Below are 15,512 nucleotides of genomic sequence, written 5' to 3' on the forward strand. Positions count from 1 at the left end.
CACTTCTCCCTCTCTCCACACTCCCCACTTCTTCCCCCCCCACTGTGTCAACTCTGTTTTCAACCTTCTACTGACACCAAGAATCTATTCTCATCCGTCACCATGGCCGAGTCCGATTTGAAGTCGGCTCACATCGGCACTGAAACCGCTTATCAGGTCTCTGCTGATGGTGAGGCCCCCCCGCCCCACCGGATGGATGTACAAGTCCATTGGCTTCGGCAAGTTCAATATTGGCTGGTATGCCTCGCCCAAGTTTCAGCTGGGGATGGTCGCCTTCGTCTGCTTCCTGTGTCCAGGAATGTTCAACGCGCTTAGTGGGCTCGGTGGTGGTGGAAAAGCAGATGCAACTTTGGCTGATGACATGGTAATTATTTGACTCCGATCGCAACTATCATACAGGGTCGATCTAAGCTGAATCTCACTTTCCTTCCCATAGAACACTGCTCTCTACTCCACTTTCGCCGTCGTCGGTTTCTTCGCTGGTACCTTTGTCAATCGTATGGGTGTGCGCTTGGCCCTCTCCTTTGGTGGCGTTGGCTACTGCATCTATTCAATCAGTCTTCTCGTTTCCGAACACGCCTATGTGCCTGGCTTTAATATCTTTGCTGGTGCTTTGCTGGGTGTTTGCGCCGGTCTTCTCTGGGCTGCTCAGGGCACCATCATGATGTCCTACCCTGGCGAGCAGCGCAAGGGTCGGTACTTTGCTTGGTTCTGGGCAATCTTCAATGTCGGTGCTTGTATCGGTAGTTTGATTCCCCTCGGTCAGAACATCAACGTCAAGACCAACAAGACCGTCGGCGACGGTACTTACATCGCCTTTATCATCCTTATGTTCATCGGCGCTTGCGTTGCTCTCTTCCTCTGCGACGCCGACAAGATTGTTCGCCCCGATGGATCGCGTGTCATCCTCATGAAGAATCCGAGCTGGTGGACCGAGATTAGAGGTCTATGGGAGACCATTTCCTCGGAGCCCTGGATCGTTTTGCTCTTCCCCATGTTCTGGTCGTCTAACTGGTTCTACATCTACCAGCAGAACGGGATTAACGGTGCTTACTTCGATACTCGCACCAAGTCCTTGAACGGTTTCCTCTATTGGTTTGCGCAGATTGTCGCCGCCGTCATTGTCGGCCCCCTCCTCGATATTGAGCGCTTCCGCCGTACCACTCGTGCTCGCGCTGCTCTTATCTCCCTTTTCGTTCTCACCGTCGTTATTTGGGGTTCCGGTTACGCTTGGCAGAAGCGATACACTCGCGAGTCAGTTGGAAAGGATGCAATTGACGCGGGTCTCTTCACTGCCTGGGACTGGACTACTCCCGGATACGTTGGACCCATGTTCCTCTATTTCTTCTATGGAATGTACGATGCGGTCTGGCAAGGCATTGTCTACTGGTATGTTATTATCATAACCATTCTATCTTCCCACTCCATCCCCACTATCGGTTTGCCGAATTGAACCAGTAGCTAACACCAATTTGCTTAATAGGTTGATGGGTTCTCTTGGCAACTCTGGCCGCAAGCTCGCTAATTTAGCCGGTTTCTACAAGGGTCTGCAGTCGGCTGGCTCTGCCGTTATGTGGTCCCTTGACCGACACGAGCTGTCCTTCATGAACGAGTACGCCTCAAACTTTGGTCTTCTCTGCGGCTCCATCCTCGTCGCTGCGCCCGTCGTCTTCCTTAAGATTCGCGACACTATCACAGTCGAGGAGGAAATCGAGGGTACCGATGAGACCCTGGAAGACGTCCTCCCGCCCGGTACTGTTGAACAAAAGCGCATGGGCGGAGCCCATATCTGAAAAGAACCTCTAGGAGCAAGGCCGCTCGACGCACAGTGAGAATGTCCGAAGTCACACAAAACGTTTCGCAATGGGAGGCTGGGCTTTGTTGAGGAGTGATCAATCATTAATGAGTGATGAAAGCCAGGTTCAGGATTTTGAAGGTGGCTTTGCATTGTGATTCCCATTTTCTTCTCTTCTCTTCCTAATCTTGCCACCGGTGTTTCGCTTTCGCATCATCTTGCTGTGCTGCTGGGCGGGCCTTTTCGTTCTTCCCCGCATGGGGACTTTTCTTTTCTCCTTTTCCCTATCTCTTTCTAATTCCATCGCGCGACGTGTATCACGCATTATCTTCTAACGCTTCTAACGAATCAACTCACATAATTCATGCACATCTCCTCACTATGTAGACTTTGCAATTTCTTACTTATTTTCTCTAGAGATTCCTATCCATGGGAGTAAGCGTGGCAAATGTTTCTTTGTCCTCTTGTCACCTGGGCAGATCCCCTCCCATCCCCGCCTGCCATGGTATCTCTATTCGGTTTGACTTTTACTCCAGGTGAAACATCACACTGTTACGCTGCAAATTCAGCCTCTACTCCGCCCCTTGTCTCAGTTCTCTAGATTTAGAGCAGCTAACCTGATGACCGGGCTCACAGTACAGTACAGTCCATCATGATGTACATAGATCAAGTATTTTTGTTTCTACTAACAGTGTACAATCTTTTGAGACGATGGATTTATTATCTAAGTAGCTACCGCTGGAATTGAAAAACAAGAATCCGTCGGAGGTTAATTTGAATTGAGTCCCATCGTCATCATACTTCGGGTTGGATGCAGGTAATCAACACCCACCTCCCTTCGTACGACATCAGGCCCCCAGCGGCGGCAAACTGAATCAATTCCTGAACAGCGGACTGTAACATAGCAGGAGCAACATCGCGAGACGCGAGACAAGGAGTGGGAGCGGGGGTATTCGCTTGTCAAAGGAAGAAATGATAAGAAAAAAGGGAAAAAGGAAGAGGAAAGTAAAAACTAGGAAATCAACGAGGCATAGGATGAACGGAAAGCGGGAAACATAAAGCAAAGTAGAGGGGAAGAAAAAGAAGCGTGAGGATTGACAATTCTTTATCATCCATAGTTCAGTCCGGTCATCAGCTTCCCGCGGAGAAACCCGGAGCTGCAGTGCAGTACAGCGCAGCGCAGCGCGCCGGCTTCCCCCACCGCAACAAGCCGAGCCACATTCTGACAGCTCCCCGAAAAATGGAAGCATGTCCGGAAAAGCAGAACGAAGAGAATTGCCGAGGAATTCTTTCCCGTTGACTGAGATGATGATTATGTTGGGGTCGGGGATAGGCGACCGGTGGATTGAAGATGAAGTCAAAGTTGAGCCACGGGTTGGGGGCTCCCAGCCAACAGAGTGTGCCCTCCTCAACCGCCCAACAAAGAATCCTGCAGCTGCCGAGTTCGGTGGTGTTCGGAGAGTCCACGGGTAAAATAAGCGGGGCTCATATCTGAGATAGTGCTGGTGGTAGATGATAAGTCGGAAGGAAAAGAGGGCCGGGATATCTTTCCAGGGTCATTGCAGAGCCTAATCAAGCAATCAGGTGGGCGCGCAGATAAAGACGTAGAAACATGACGACTGTGAGCATAGCAGATAAGGAAACACGGGATAACAGCCACTAGGGTAGGAGAAGTGAGTTTGTCGACTCTATTTGGTGATGAGGTTGAGATAATCGGCCACGATGAGGGTCACCATTCTAAAATCTGTTAGCATATGATTCGATCCCACTCAATGCAAATGCAAGATATGATAAAAGCAAGCCCCGGCCCCGGAGATCAATCAATCAGTGGGGCCGAAGATAAGCCAAGACAAAAAAAGCAATGGAGGCAGGGCTTCGCGCCCGCCCGAATTGGAAAAAGGTGGGGGCAACTAACGCATGAGGTGCGATCCGCACATAGTATGTGCCGAAGCCACGATAGAAGCGCAACCATCCTTCCTCAGCGACGACCTTGCGTGCGCAATCCATCACGCCGCGGTATGGTAGCTTGCCCGTCTTGGGATCCTTCTGTTGCTTCTGCAAGCGGGTCTTGATAAAGTCGAAAGGAAGGGATAGGAAGGAGGCAAAGAAACCGGCGATGGCGGAGGCTGCGAAGGTCTGGGTCTGTGTCGAGAGCGAGGTGTGTTGTTTCAGCTGGGCCTTGGACTCGGCGAAGAAGGTTAACTGGCCCATATTGAGGGCCATGGCGCGAATAACGGTAGGTAGAGCACCGGCCCAAAGGGCCTTGACACCCTCATTTTTGGGGATGCGGAAGAGAGCGTCGAAGACGGAGCGGTAGTTGGCGCGCGCCTCCGGGGGCTTCAATCCGTCTGATTGCATGCGGATCAGAGCCAGATCTGCCGGGTTACCGATCATGGCAGCGATACCGCCGGCACTGAGGCCTGCGGCGGCACGTTCCGCAAAAGTGACCTTACGGCCTGCGGCATCGGCGCGCGAATTGAGCTTTTTGATAAAAGTATCGAAGAATCCTAGGCGAGCGGTTGTGTAGACGGCTTGTCGGAGGAGACCGGCGGATAGTCCGGTATACAGATCGAGGAATTTGCCCGCGGCGATGATATCCTTGGTGATACCAAGTGCGGATGGACGTGGTCCTGTGCGAGCACCTTCGCCAGCGAGCTGGAGACGAACCTTGACCATGTCAACGGGCTGGATGGCAACGGTAGCAGTCATTCCGGCCAAACCACCATTCACGAAGGGCAAAGCGAGCTTCATGTAGGGGTTCTGCAGAATGTTCCTGGTCGTCTGGGTAGGGTTCTCGATCGCGGACTGCGAGGCTTGTTTGGCGGAGTTGGCCGCCTTGCTGGCGGATTCCTTAACGGAATTGGTTGCCATGATTGAATTATTTTCACAGATCTATAGTGGAATTAGTTCCTGCCAAAGGGGATTGTAGTGTGTGCGTATGGGGCTTGTTGCTGTGTGCAGCTGAGCTATAGCCAACACAGAAGCAGAGACATGGCAAGGAACAGGAGTCTAGGTTCTTTGACTGACCAGAGCCGGGGAATTACTAGAAAGAAAGCCTTCTCATTAGCCTTTCAGTTCTCTTTGGCGGATTTAGTAGCCACCTTGATGACCATGGGAGAAACTCACCGATGACGTAGAGCAGCAACAAAGCGTTCAAGTTGAGGAGCAAAAGCAACGGTTGTAGAGATACTGAAAAGACCAGAGTAGATGGATAAAAAGGAGAAGAGAATGAGGGGAGAAGAAAAGGAATCGGAATCGGATGCGGGGGATTTTCCTTGTGCGAGAGAGTTCGAGTTGAGTTTGTACTTGGTACAAGTTCAAGTTGGGAGGGGTGGTGACTGCCAGGTGACTTGCGTTGGTCTATATACTCTCTACTACTTTTACACCCTCTGTCTACTTCACCTCTCCACTCTCTCATTCCCCCACCAAAACTAATACCAACGACTGCCACTGCCGCTACTCTGAGTTCTCCTATACTCCACTGCCACCACATCACCCGATGGCGACTTCCGAGCATCTAGCCGGCCTGGCCCTTCGTCCGACAGCCGCCAGTTCTCCGGTGGTGGAGATGCCAGTACAACATCTGCGAGAATCGCCAGAACGAGGACCCACCTGATGCGCAAGTGGGCCAATGGTGTCGATCATAAACCCGGCTTATCCTACTGCACCCCGTACAGCCAGCTTTCAGGAATGTGAAATGCGGGGGGACGTCCTCGCTACGTACCAAGTACATTGGTGGGGTCACGGGCCTCCCTTTTCTTCTTCTTCCGCTGCTGCTGCTGCTGCTTGTTCTGTCTGGCATGGCACCGAAGGTGACACTGATTCTGGCACAGACACTTCGCGATCATTAATATCGACCTCCACTCCTTGCATCTGCACGTTCCCCACGTCATGGACCCATCCCACGAGCTAAAGTCAGATGTCCCCACTCTCCGTCTGCTTTGGGACGAGAACTGCTCGGGCACTCTGTTTGTTAGTCCGAGGGAAACCGTTGAGCTTACTCTCGGCTCCCATGTCCCTGCTGCCATTCCTATCAATTGAACCTGCTGCAATTATCAAGAAAACTAATAAACAATATTTATTATTCCATGCTTAAGAGGGCGACACAGCAGTCAAAGCGACAGAACCCCGACTATCCCTCATTAATATTCATCCGCTCCCGCGACCCGACATTCTATCCGAGGATATCAAGCTGGAGGTGATAGTCCCAACCAATCGATCAGCCCCACTGCCGCCGACAATACGCCTCGCCCTTCTCCCATCCCATCACGATCTCCATTTCCCCTGGTCTGCTCAACCAATAAAGCCCGCGGGAATAAAAAAGCCCGCCGGTGGGGGACCCCCGGACCCGACTGTCTGACCTTGCAGGGGTATTCTGTGCCTGGGATCCTCCGATCGAGTCGTCGGTCTCCTATACTTTCGCCGAGGACCGGCACTTTTTGTCCTTCTATCCTCACTGTGCCATCGTCCTTGGTCCGGATTGGTTAGATCAACGACCTGGGCCTTGTATAACCGAAGACGTGACCGTGCTGCTTCCGCTATGCCGACTTTAAGCCCTTCTCTTGCGGAGGACTGTAGTCCGGAATAATAGTGACATTGTCCGGGCTTCGAAGGCATATTTGCAATTGGGTGCAATTGTCTGGATATTTCTGCGCTGACCAAGGCTATGAAGCTTAATGTTGCAATAGGTCCCACACAGCCTCTCTACGAGCCGATGACATGCAAAGAAAATCCGTTGGGCAACTGATGCACAAGCCCTCGGGTCTGCCTGGTCTAGGCTGACAGGCTACTTACATTCTCCCGTGTATGCGCAGTCCTGGACCCTGAAGTACTGGGTAAACTAGATACTCTTCTCCGAACGAATGCCCGAATGGTTCCCCGGGATACTAAAGTGACAGATGCAACGCGGCCGTCTCCGAAGTCCAGTCGACGGCCAGCCTGGAATACACCTATTGCGCTATCAGCATCCGGGATTCCATTCCTTATCCAACAATAATAAGAACATACCGCCATTGTATCCCAACAAAATCTTATTAACAACCACACCTTTCCTATAGTACAATCCACGCATGATGGTACCCACTGTGAAAAATCCGCCTTTTATTCAATAAATAGCCCCGCCAATTCTTAGCCTTCTTAACCAATAGGCTGTGCTAGTAGATAGATTACCATAGCACCATTTAAAAAAGGTCCAATGGTCCCTACAGCTCCACTGCCCCATCTTCCGCGGAAAGATGCTCGGCATCCATTCCTGGGCCAAGGGCTTGCCGAGCAGCCTCCGGCATGGGACTCGGGAGCGGAATGTATCCCGGCGGTAAAGCGGGATGGTAACATGGCAGAGTGCGGGTATGCGACGGGATCGGTGGGGAATCGCGGCAGTCATTCGCAGGGTGGGGAGGTCAATGTTGAGATCCGATAGTGATGTTATGGCGTCGGAAAGCTCCACCTGAATTTAGTACTAGCACGGAGTATTCCGCTTGGTATTCAATTTAATCTTTCAAGTTTGCTTCCAAGGTTATCATATTTTCAATAAGGTACTACTAGTAGGAATGGAGTCGGAAAGAACTGGAAATGTTCCACATAATAAAAAAGAAAATCAAAGATTTATTCTAATTAGACTAATCAATGCAAAGCCATATCCACAGGTATCATAAATTACATTTTCTAGGAACATACTAGTACTAGCCAGTCGTGTCTAGCCAACTGCAAGATCTCAGTTGGCCGACTTGGCGTAAGGCCAACCCTTGAGCGAGCTGATCTCCTTAGTGAGGTCAGTCAAGAAAGTCTTTTCCGAGGATGACTTGCTCGAGCTGGTAGCCTTGACATTGTCAAAATCGACAACAGGCAGATTGACAAAGTAGCTCAGGTTTGGCTTGGTGTCATTAGCCTGGAGAGACCGCAGGAGATTAGTCGCGTTAGGGCTCGCTGAGTAGCCATCAAAGGTTTTCTGGAACCAAGTGGCAGACTGTGCAAGCTCAAGCAGGGTAATGTTGTATTCCTGAATCTTTTCAAGACCCTTGGCCGCAGTCCAGTTGCCAGAGATGTTGCTGATGTTCTGAGCGACAATGAAGAAGTAGCAGGTTCCGTTGTTATCGCAGGTGCGAGCATTGTCACCTAGAATCGAAAGGTCCATGTCGGCAGGCTTCTTGCCATCGATCTCGTCGGAAGCCTTGGCAACAAAGACCTTTTCCAATGACCAGGCAACGTTGATAGCAGAGGCGTAGAATCCACTAATAGAGGCATCCTTCACAAGGCCGGCAGCGCTGCGCAGAGCCTCTTTAATGTTGTCGGGCTGGTTGAGCTCCTTTTGGATGCTGGATAAGGGATTAACATTAGCTGAATGTTCATCTTAAAAAGTTGCAGTGATACTAACATCTCAGTCACATTCAACTTGGTAGAAGCGACAACTCCCGATGCGAATGAAAGACCGGCAGAGGAGAAGTTAAATCCACCGAGCAATGAGGAAGAGCCCGAGAGGACACTCTTCCACGACTTCAATGCCTTCTTAGCAAAAGCGAAGTAATTGCAGCCCTTCTTGCAGCTGAGATCGTGGTGGGTGAATTCTGTCACGAATGATGTGGCCATGGTCTTCCATTGCTTGAGTTGCGCGAAATACTTGTTATAGATCTTCTTGTACCACTCGCGCGAGTAGTATACGCCCAACCTTGTATAATAAGCAAATGGCTTCAGGACGTTCTTCTCGCAGCTAGCAGGGCTGGAGATATCGAAGTAGCATTCCATGATACCGAGTGCAGTTTCAATGTGGGATTCCTTTTCGGCCTTCTCGGTGGCATTGGTGGTTGACTCAATGATGGTCTCGTTTACGCTGAATACCATTAGATTCTCCGTTTTGGTGAGTAAAGAAATATCGCACTTACACGAGCCTGATCCATTTGTCCAAGTCCACTTTGTCCCATGCGGCGGGGATCTCGACAGCACTGGTTTTCCCCGATAATGATGACGATGTAGTTGTTGCTGTCTCGGGTGAAGAGCGAGCGACCTCAGCTCGTGGAATCTGGACTTGGGGGGGCAGCGATCGCTCCAACGACTATATTATGCGTCAGTAAACAACTTGAATATACAGCCTTGGAAACCGAGAGCCAATCAGACGACAAAGAACTCGAGGGATAAACTCACCAAACGCGGAGAAAAGGTATGTGTAACGCATGATTGGTGATATTAACCTTGGAATTTGGCTCACGAGTAGTATTAGGTGTATAAAAGTTGAACTTCAAGTTGTTTCAGTAGATCGATAAGATGCGAACTGGAAGTTGATGTGATTGATTATTCCAGTACTCGGGAAATTTGCGACCTCTTATAATATGTCCTTCTCCTGCGATCAACCCCGACAATCTAAGAATATATGCGTTAAGCAACTCGATTACTCGACTAGGTTAGCATAAGTCGCGAGCCAGGATGAAGTTCTGTGGGCCCGTTTAGCAGATCATCGCCCTTAATTCCCGTATCAGGCCTGCAGTGCGAAATTCGTCCCCGCTAATTTGGGGGCCGTCACCGTCTGCGTCCCCTGTGAATGCTGAAGATGGTGCCCATCAGCCTCAAATCTTTCCAATACAATTCTAGGTAGCTCGTCTTAGCGAAAGTAAGAAATTAGCTACCCCACAATATATGGGGGTAGTAAAAACGTATCATACCTTTCAACCAATGAGGCTAAAAACAACGTGGCGGTCACCACCGCCCCGATGGTGATGTTCTAAAATAAGACCATCGGGGATATCTGTGCCCAGGTGCCAGAGTTTAAACTACGCAAGGCTCATAGTCATTCTTTGTTCTTTTTCAAGGCTGGCAAGACTGATGCTACTACTATCTTGAGAGCGACCCCAGGACCATGCTTTCGACATGCCTACGACTAGTGCCAAGTTGATTCTCCCATCTTTCATTTTACTACATATTCCAATTTGAATATGCAGAAAATACTATCACGCCGGGCAATATGATTCGGAAAATAAGAAACTGTGAGCTACATTCATCTACTCCGTAAGAAAAGTGGGGGTCAGCCCGGCAATGGGTAAAAGGGCAGGGCTGTGGCCCTCTCAGCCTTGTTGTCACAGCCCCGAAGGAAAATGAGCCCCACCAATTCCCCTTTAATCTACTATTAGCTTAGCTCCTACAAGCGAATAGACGAATAAGACTCAGCCTACCGGAGAAATTATACGAGACGCGAGTAAATAACAAAGTAGTAGAATGTCCTCGCAAGTGCGAAACTAAGAAGTGAATTTCAGTGACCTCATTTCCCAGGTTGAGCACAATATTCAAAGAGAAATTTTGCATTTCTAGTCTTGCGATGTCTCTGGCGGAGTGATGGCTTTGCGATTGTCAAGGCAGCCGTAGACTGCTCCTGGCTTCAAATCTGCCAGTCGTCGTCCAGCCGTGCCAGCAAGTCTTGTTCCATCGCCCAGATCTCCTTTATCGCCCCAAAACAACCTTTTATGATCCCATTCGTCAACAAGTTCCAAAACTCGGTCAAATGCTCCGTATGTGGCAGGAAGGGTACCCCTGGGCCTCTTCTTTACCATGTATTCAGTGGCAGCCATCAAGCAAATAAAAAGTCCCATGAGTGCGATCGCAGGTAATAGCGCGATGTTGAATGTCTCATCAGCTGTAAACGCATACCCGAATGCCCACTGAACAACTGCCTTGAAGGTCATCATCATCATGGTTTGCCACTGAATATTGGAAAGAATCGGCGGATCAATCTCGGAACCAGTGGATTGGAGGCAGCGCCACGAAGCCTCATCGCGAGAAATCTTGAACAAAAGCTCCACACAGTGCAGTGCAAAGGTTATGAAGGATTGTAAAATTGTTTGTATCATTATTCCAAGCCAATAGGGTGTCGATTTGAGTAGACGACCGTAGTCCATCCATGTTCCTCCGTAGAACTGCCAATACTGCTGCACATCCTGGGACCATGCAACAACATTATCCATATCATAGCCTTTCACTGCGATATAAATCCCATAACCCAGGGACCAGGCCATGAATAGTCCAGAAAAGCACCAGACAAGCCGACGAACGAATTGTACCTGTGGGGCTGCGTCAAGCATTGAGCTCTGAATTTCCCGATTCGGAAGCACTGGGGATGTGTAACTTTCAGTATTGAGTTTTTCGTCGTATGAGCGTGCTTTCGCAATCGCCAAGAGACTGTTGCTCCATGTTTTCACTCCACGGCTGCATATTAAACAGCAGGTAGACACGCAGGCTTGGAGCAAGATGCCAACACCCAGAAAAATGACTGCAAAGCAATTGATATCGATGAAGTCAGCAGTTTCTGCGGGGGTGAATTGAAATTTATTCGCTTTATCATTCCAAGTCCCTATGACAACGACGTTGACGACAATAGTTGACAAGGACCCATGAGTGAGGGCTAGGCCCAGGAGCGAAACGACATTGGCATACCAGCTATTGGGGCCGTGGCGGCGCGAACTAGTGAAAAGTCGGATATTTGAGTTGTATCTCAGTCGTCCTTCATCGTGCAACACCCATCTGAGAGTACTGTCATGAATATAATTCGTCGCGTCGAGTATGGTAGTCACGAAAAGATTCAAGAGTAGATTCAAAAGAATGGATAAGCCAGGGCGTAGAGGCAGGATTCGATGACCCGGGAAATTTTTGGCACCCGGTGGTAAGTCCCATTCTGAAAAGCTAATCAAGAAAGCTTTTCCCTGAACTTCACTTGGAGCTATACAGTCTTGTGAAGTTATTATAAATGAACCTCCAACGATACAGAGCAAGGACAAAATCCAGCCAGAAGCCAATCCTAGCACACATAAATTCCGAGTGGTTATCTCAGGATCGTATTTTGGATTTACTTCTCGATATACATCTCGACAATTGTCGAACTCTTTTCGAACAAGTATCGGCATTGTAAGAAAGGGCAGTAGAACAGCGAAGTTTCTTTTTTTCGGACTCCTAGAGTTGAATATTAATGTATCTTCTGCTACATTAAATGTTGCTATTTGCTTGTTAACCCTTGAGTGATGCACATACTTTGATCTTGGCTGTACATAGCGTTACTGAGTTGAAAATATACTCATCCAATGAGTACGCAGAAAACTCTAGCTATGAATGTTTACCCACGCGTCTGGCATGCCGATCTACCGGACCACATGATTACGTGTAGCCCTGGAGAGCTCATACACTGACCGATGTATGACAAGAATGTTAGGCAACCCATTGCTTGCATGGTCTATTCCCGTATTATATTTATTCCAGCCATTCTCAATATTGTCGGAGTAAAATTTACGATAGAGTTGATTCAGCAGGTCTGCTGAAATAACTCGCATGGGGCGAAGAATGCTAGTACAGACCTCTTATTCGATTCCCATAGATAAGGAAATTTTTCTATCTTGACTAGGTCTCTGATTTACATCAACCCTTACATTAAGTCCACGCAAGACATGTCGGGATAAATGGACACATGCGGGAGCTGCCGGCGAGAAGTCTAAATTTCGACATGGCTATATTAACTCAAGCGACTTTCCTTAGTCGATCATCTGCTCACTCATTCAATCCAAATTTCTCTTCTTCGCCCCTTGAAATGCGTTATCTTAATCTTCTCTACGCCATTCTGCTTGGCTGTCCGCTCTCGGTATCCTACCCATTGGATACAATCCCAAGCAAGAAACTGGACCCACCTCCCAATCTTTGCCAACACTCCGACTCGGGTCCTCCTCTTGGCTGTGGCAGAGGTTGAATCTCAATTCTGACACTCAGTCTCATAAGCAAGGTGTGTTTTTGAAAAACTTTTGTTTTCAATTCTTCGGTTCATTGATGTCCACTAGATCCCTTTTCGTTCCCTTAATTCTGCTGAATGTTGTACTTTCTCGGTATCTTAACCAAGAGCTCTTTGAAAACGTGAAACCCCTTATTATCAGCCCTCTGACAATATTACCGTGATATGCGTTCCTAGTACATGGAGAAATATGAAGGCTCCCGAGCTCAGGCCTTGTGATACTGGATATTATGTATCAAACCAGCTGAGAGCTCGACGATAATTTTAAACTCTAATACCATGATGGATTTTTAAGGTGCCCTCGGCTGAAATGAATACCAATTATCTGCAAGCCTTCATTCTGGTACTAGTACTATATTATCCCATACCTAGGTACTAAATATTCAAACAAGACTGAGATTGGGCATCTCGGAAATGCATATCAATTTTAGTTTCTACACGTAGCTTCTAGTTTAATAACCACCCCGGGGCTCATGGCTGTTGGGAAAAAAGTCCCATATATTCATTTGCGTCCACGTGAACGCTGTATTCCTAACAAGTGTAATTAAATTTGAAAGATACCTTGGGAGTGCCAGCAAATCCAGATGGAACGGCAAAGGACACATTATACACACGATTATCTTGAACTGTTGCACCGTAGATAACCGGTAGCTTTTCCAGGCCTTCGGCGGTGACATTGACATCGAGACAAGGCAGGTCTTCGAGACCACGAACGACCTTCTTCTTTGTCAAGGTCCAGCTTGGTGGGAGCTGCGCTAACACAAAGGTAAAGATATCGGTACCGTCTTGTGTGATGTTGGGATATGAGACTTCAAGACTGTTGGGTCCCGCCACGGCGTTGATTGTTGACGCGGTCGGATAAAGCGAGAAAAACGACATGTATGGATGGGGTTTGTGGTCCCTATCACCGGCCCATTGGACAATAGCTGGTACATATTGATCGCCACGATTGACAGTCTCATTGACCTGCTGGGCTCCTATCATGAGAGATGCACTCATCCATGTAGTGGCGATTCGAATTTCGGCATCGTCGCCCAGGGCATCAGGTATCTTTTTGGTGATCATGCGTTCCCCATTCCAATACCCTTTGGCTTTGAGCCATTTATTGTCCTCTTCTGAGATGTGTTCCGCAACCACGTCCATAATCAAAGCCAACGCTGCTCCTTGTGAGACGTCGAACAAAAGGTCCGATTCGAGCTTATTAGGCTGAGGCCCTGTGCCGTAACCAAATAGCCCCCACCAAAAATAGTCTATCACAGCTGAGTTTGTGAGCATGTCGCGTGTGTAGGCTCTGTCATACTATTTCAAGTTGTTAGTCAAGTATAGGTGATGTCTTGCAAAATGAAAATGTGAACCTACGGGCCCTGCCATAACGGAAAGGTAAGGATTGTAATGGGCCGCAATATCTGACCAAAGTTCCTTCAAAATGACTTTGGAGTTTTTGGTTATCGCGGAGCTTGGTGGGCCATATTTAATAGCACCAGCGAGTGCCCATGTATCCATTCCATAGTAGGTAGGTGCGTTGTATTCGGATAGCACATCTGACCCAGTTGACTTGAAGAGCTTCAATATGGTTTCTGCCTGTTCATCTGCATAGCTGATAAGGGTCTTTTTACCTCAATTAGGATATTTCACGTTTGCTTCAACAGAACTTGAATATAGGTAGGAAATTTGGAGGCTCTCTCACATCATTGTCACGGCGGTGGCCTAGCCATGCAATATACCATGCGCGCATAAGGGCTGGATTCGAGTAACCCGGTGTCAAATTGTCTCCTTCTGGGTATGAGCCATTGCGGCGCATTGAGCCAACAGCTGCAAGCTCCAGGCTATCTTCAATCTGAGTTACAATGGTTGACCCAATTAACTCCGAGAATTCTTCGACAATCTGCACCAGTTGGGTCCCTATAAATTCCCTCCAATTCGGGTCGTAGGAAGTCTTGAGACCTGTCAGAAAAGATGTCCTGCATTTTCAGGGAATAATTGCTTCAATTGTGATATTAAGACTTACGTAAATTTCTGGGGGATACAGATCGGAATCAGGAGTAGGGTACGGTTCATCGGGCGAAACTTTGAAGGTACCATACCAGGCCGACTCGTAGTTTTCGGTCATCTGGCAAGAGAGACTATGAGCATTGATTAGTTTGAGACATTTTGCGGTCAATTTCATTCATTTGAGTGAGTTTTTCAAGTAGATGATGCCTTACATGTTTTCGATTGCTGCTTTAGCATTCGACAAATCATCTCCCTGATTTCGGTATAACAGACCGGCAGCATACCAGGCCGTGAATCGAGTTGACCAAGGGCCATGATCAGAGTACCAGATGTACTTGTATGAATTGTCCCAGCGTATGTCATTGACATGCATAGACCATTGGAAGAGGTCCTGCGCACCTATTGATAACACAGTTAACAATCAGAAACCTCCAACATTAAATTCGAGACTTGGTTTGACTTTTTGAGAGATTCTTCGTAATTTGAGCAGCAGCCGAGGCACTAGCTATCAGGTATACGCCTATAAAGGCCTTGCCATCCAACCTCATTTTGCAAGAAAAAAATTAAATTTTGACGTGTAAGATTGAAGCAAATGATCTGGCGGGAAACAGGGGTCTCGTCGGATTATAAAGAAAAGAGAAATCCTAATGTGAATTGGATTTCTCTGATTTCCCCTCCCCGAGATGTCGCATCTAGTCGGGAAAATTTCGGCTATTGATTGTCAAGTCTTCAATCACTGTCATTTCTGATCTAGCAGACTGTATACCCCGCAACCCCAGAAATCGATGGCCCCACAAGTGCAGTCTTTGGCTTCTCCGCTCTTTTCCAGCCTGTTTGAGTTCAACTAGCATTTCCGTTCCTTTATTGATCCTGTGGCCAAACCAAGATACTCGGGAAATCGCAAATCGTTCGAGTCTTGAAGGTCGTGATCACATCGTGATATCATGTTAGTTCGACATGCCGGTCCTTCTCCTC

At 48.3% G+C, this 15,512-nt stretch overlaps 6 protein-coding genes across 6 annotated transcripts; 2 read left to right on the top strand and 4 right to left on the bottom strand.

Annotated features, from left to right (window-relative positions):
- Positions 1–166: 166 nt before the first annotated feature.
- Positions 167–1,793, top strand: N7533_005313 (DUF895 domain membrane protein; the record flags this gene model as incomplete). The annotated part of the gene is made up of 3 exons (XM_057101963.1): positions 167–364; positions 437–1,389; positions 1,484–1,793. 3 exons carry the CDS (start codon positions 167–169, stop codon positions 1,791–1,793), a joined length of 1,461 nt encoding a protein of 486 aa, XP_056961593.1.
- A 1,250-nt stretch (positions 1,794–3,043) lies between these two features.
- On the top strand, positions 3,044–3,268 carry N7533_005314 (uncharacterized protein; the record flags this gene model as incomplete). The annotated part of the gene is made up of 1 exon (XM_057101964.1): positions 3,044–3,268. One exon carries the CDS (start codon positions 3,044–3,046, stop codon positions 3,266–3,268), a length of 225 nt encoding a protein of 74 aa, XP_056961594.1.
- Positions 3,269–3,483: 215 nt separating this feature from the next.
- Positions 3,484–4,666, bottom strand: N7533_005315 (putative mitochondrial dicarboxylate carrier protein; the record flags this gene model as incomplete). The annotated part of the gene is made up of 2 exons (XM_057101965.1): positions 3,484–3,532; positions 3,711–4,666. The coding sequence occupies 2 exons, from the start codon at positions 4,664–4,666 to the stop codon at positions 3,484–3,486; spliced, it is 1,005 nt and encodes a 334-aa protein (XP_056961595.1).
- A 2,842-nt stretch (positions 4,667–7,508) lies between these two features.
- On the bottom strand, positions 7,509–8,632 carry N7533_005316 (uncharacterized protein; the record flags this gene model as incomplete). The annotated part of the gene is made up of 2 exons (XM_057101966.1): positions 7,509–8,109; positions 8,169–8,632. 2 exons carry the CDS (start codon positions 8,630–8,632, stop codon positions 7,509–7,511), a joined length of 1,065 nt encoding a protein of 354 aa, XP_056961596.1.
- Positions 8,633–10,086: 1,454 nt separating this feature from the next.
- N7533_005317 (uncharacterized protein) lies at positions 10,087–11,676 on the bottom strand (the record flags this gene model as incomplete). Its single annotated transcript, XM_057101967.1, has 1 exon — positions 10,087–11,676. The coding sequence occupies one exon, from the start codon at positions 11,674–11,676 to the stop codon at positions 10,087–10,089; it is 1,590 nt and encodes a 529-aa protein (XP_056961597.1).
- Positions 11,677–13,076: 1,400 nt separating this feature from the next.
- Positions 13,077–15,085, bottom strand: N7533_005318 (uncharacterized protein; the record flags this gene model as incomplete). The annotated part of the gene is made up of 6 exons (XM_057101968.1): positions 13,077–13,844; positions 13,905–14,153; positions 14,233–14,481; positions 14,554–14,668; positions 14,750–14,936; positions 14,998–15,085. The coding sequence occupies 6 exons, from the start codon at positions 15,083–15,085 to the stop codon at positions 13,077–13,079; spliced, it is 1,656 nt and encodes a 551-aa protein (XP_056961598.1).
- Between the last annotated feature and the right edge of the window lie 427 nt (positions 15,086–15,512).

This window comes from Penicillium manginii (assembly GCF_028828005.1).
Source record: "Penicillium manginii strain IBT 31320 chromosome Unknown utg000004l:1.0-7231830.0:1.0-7236170.0, whole genome shotgun sequence".
In the NCBI taxonomy this organism is placed as follows: Eukaryota; Fungi; Ascomycota; class Eurotiomycetes; order Eurotiales; family Aspergillaceae; genus Penicillium; species Penicillium manginii.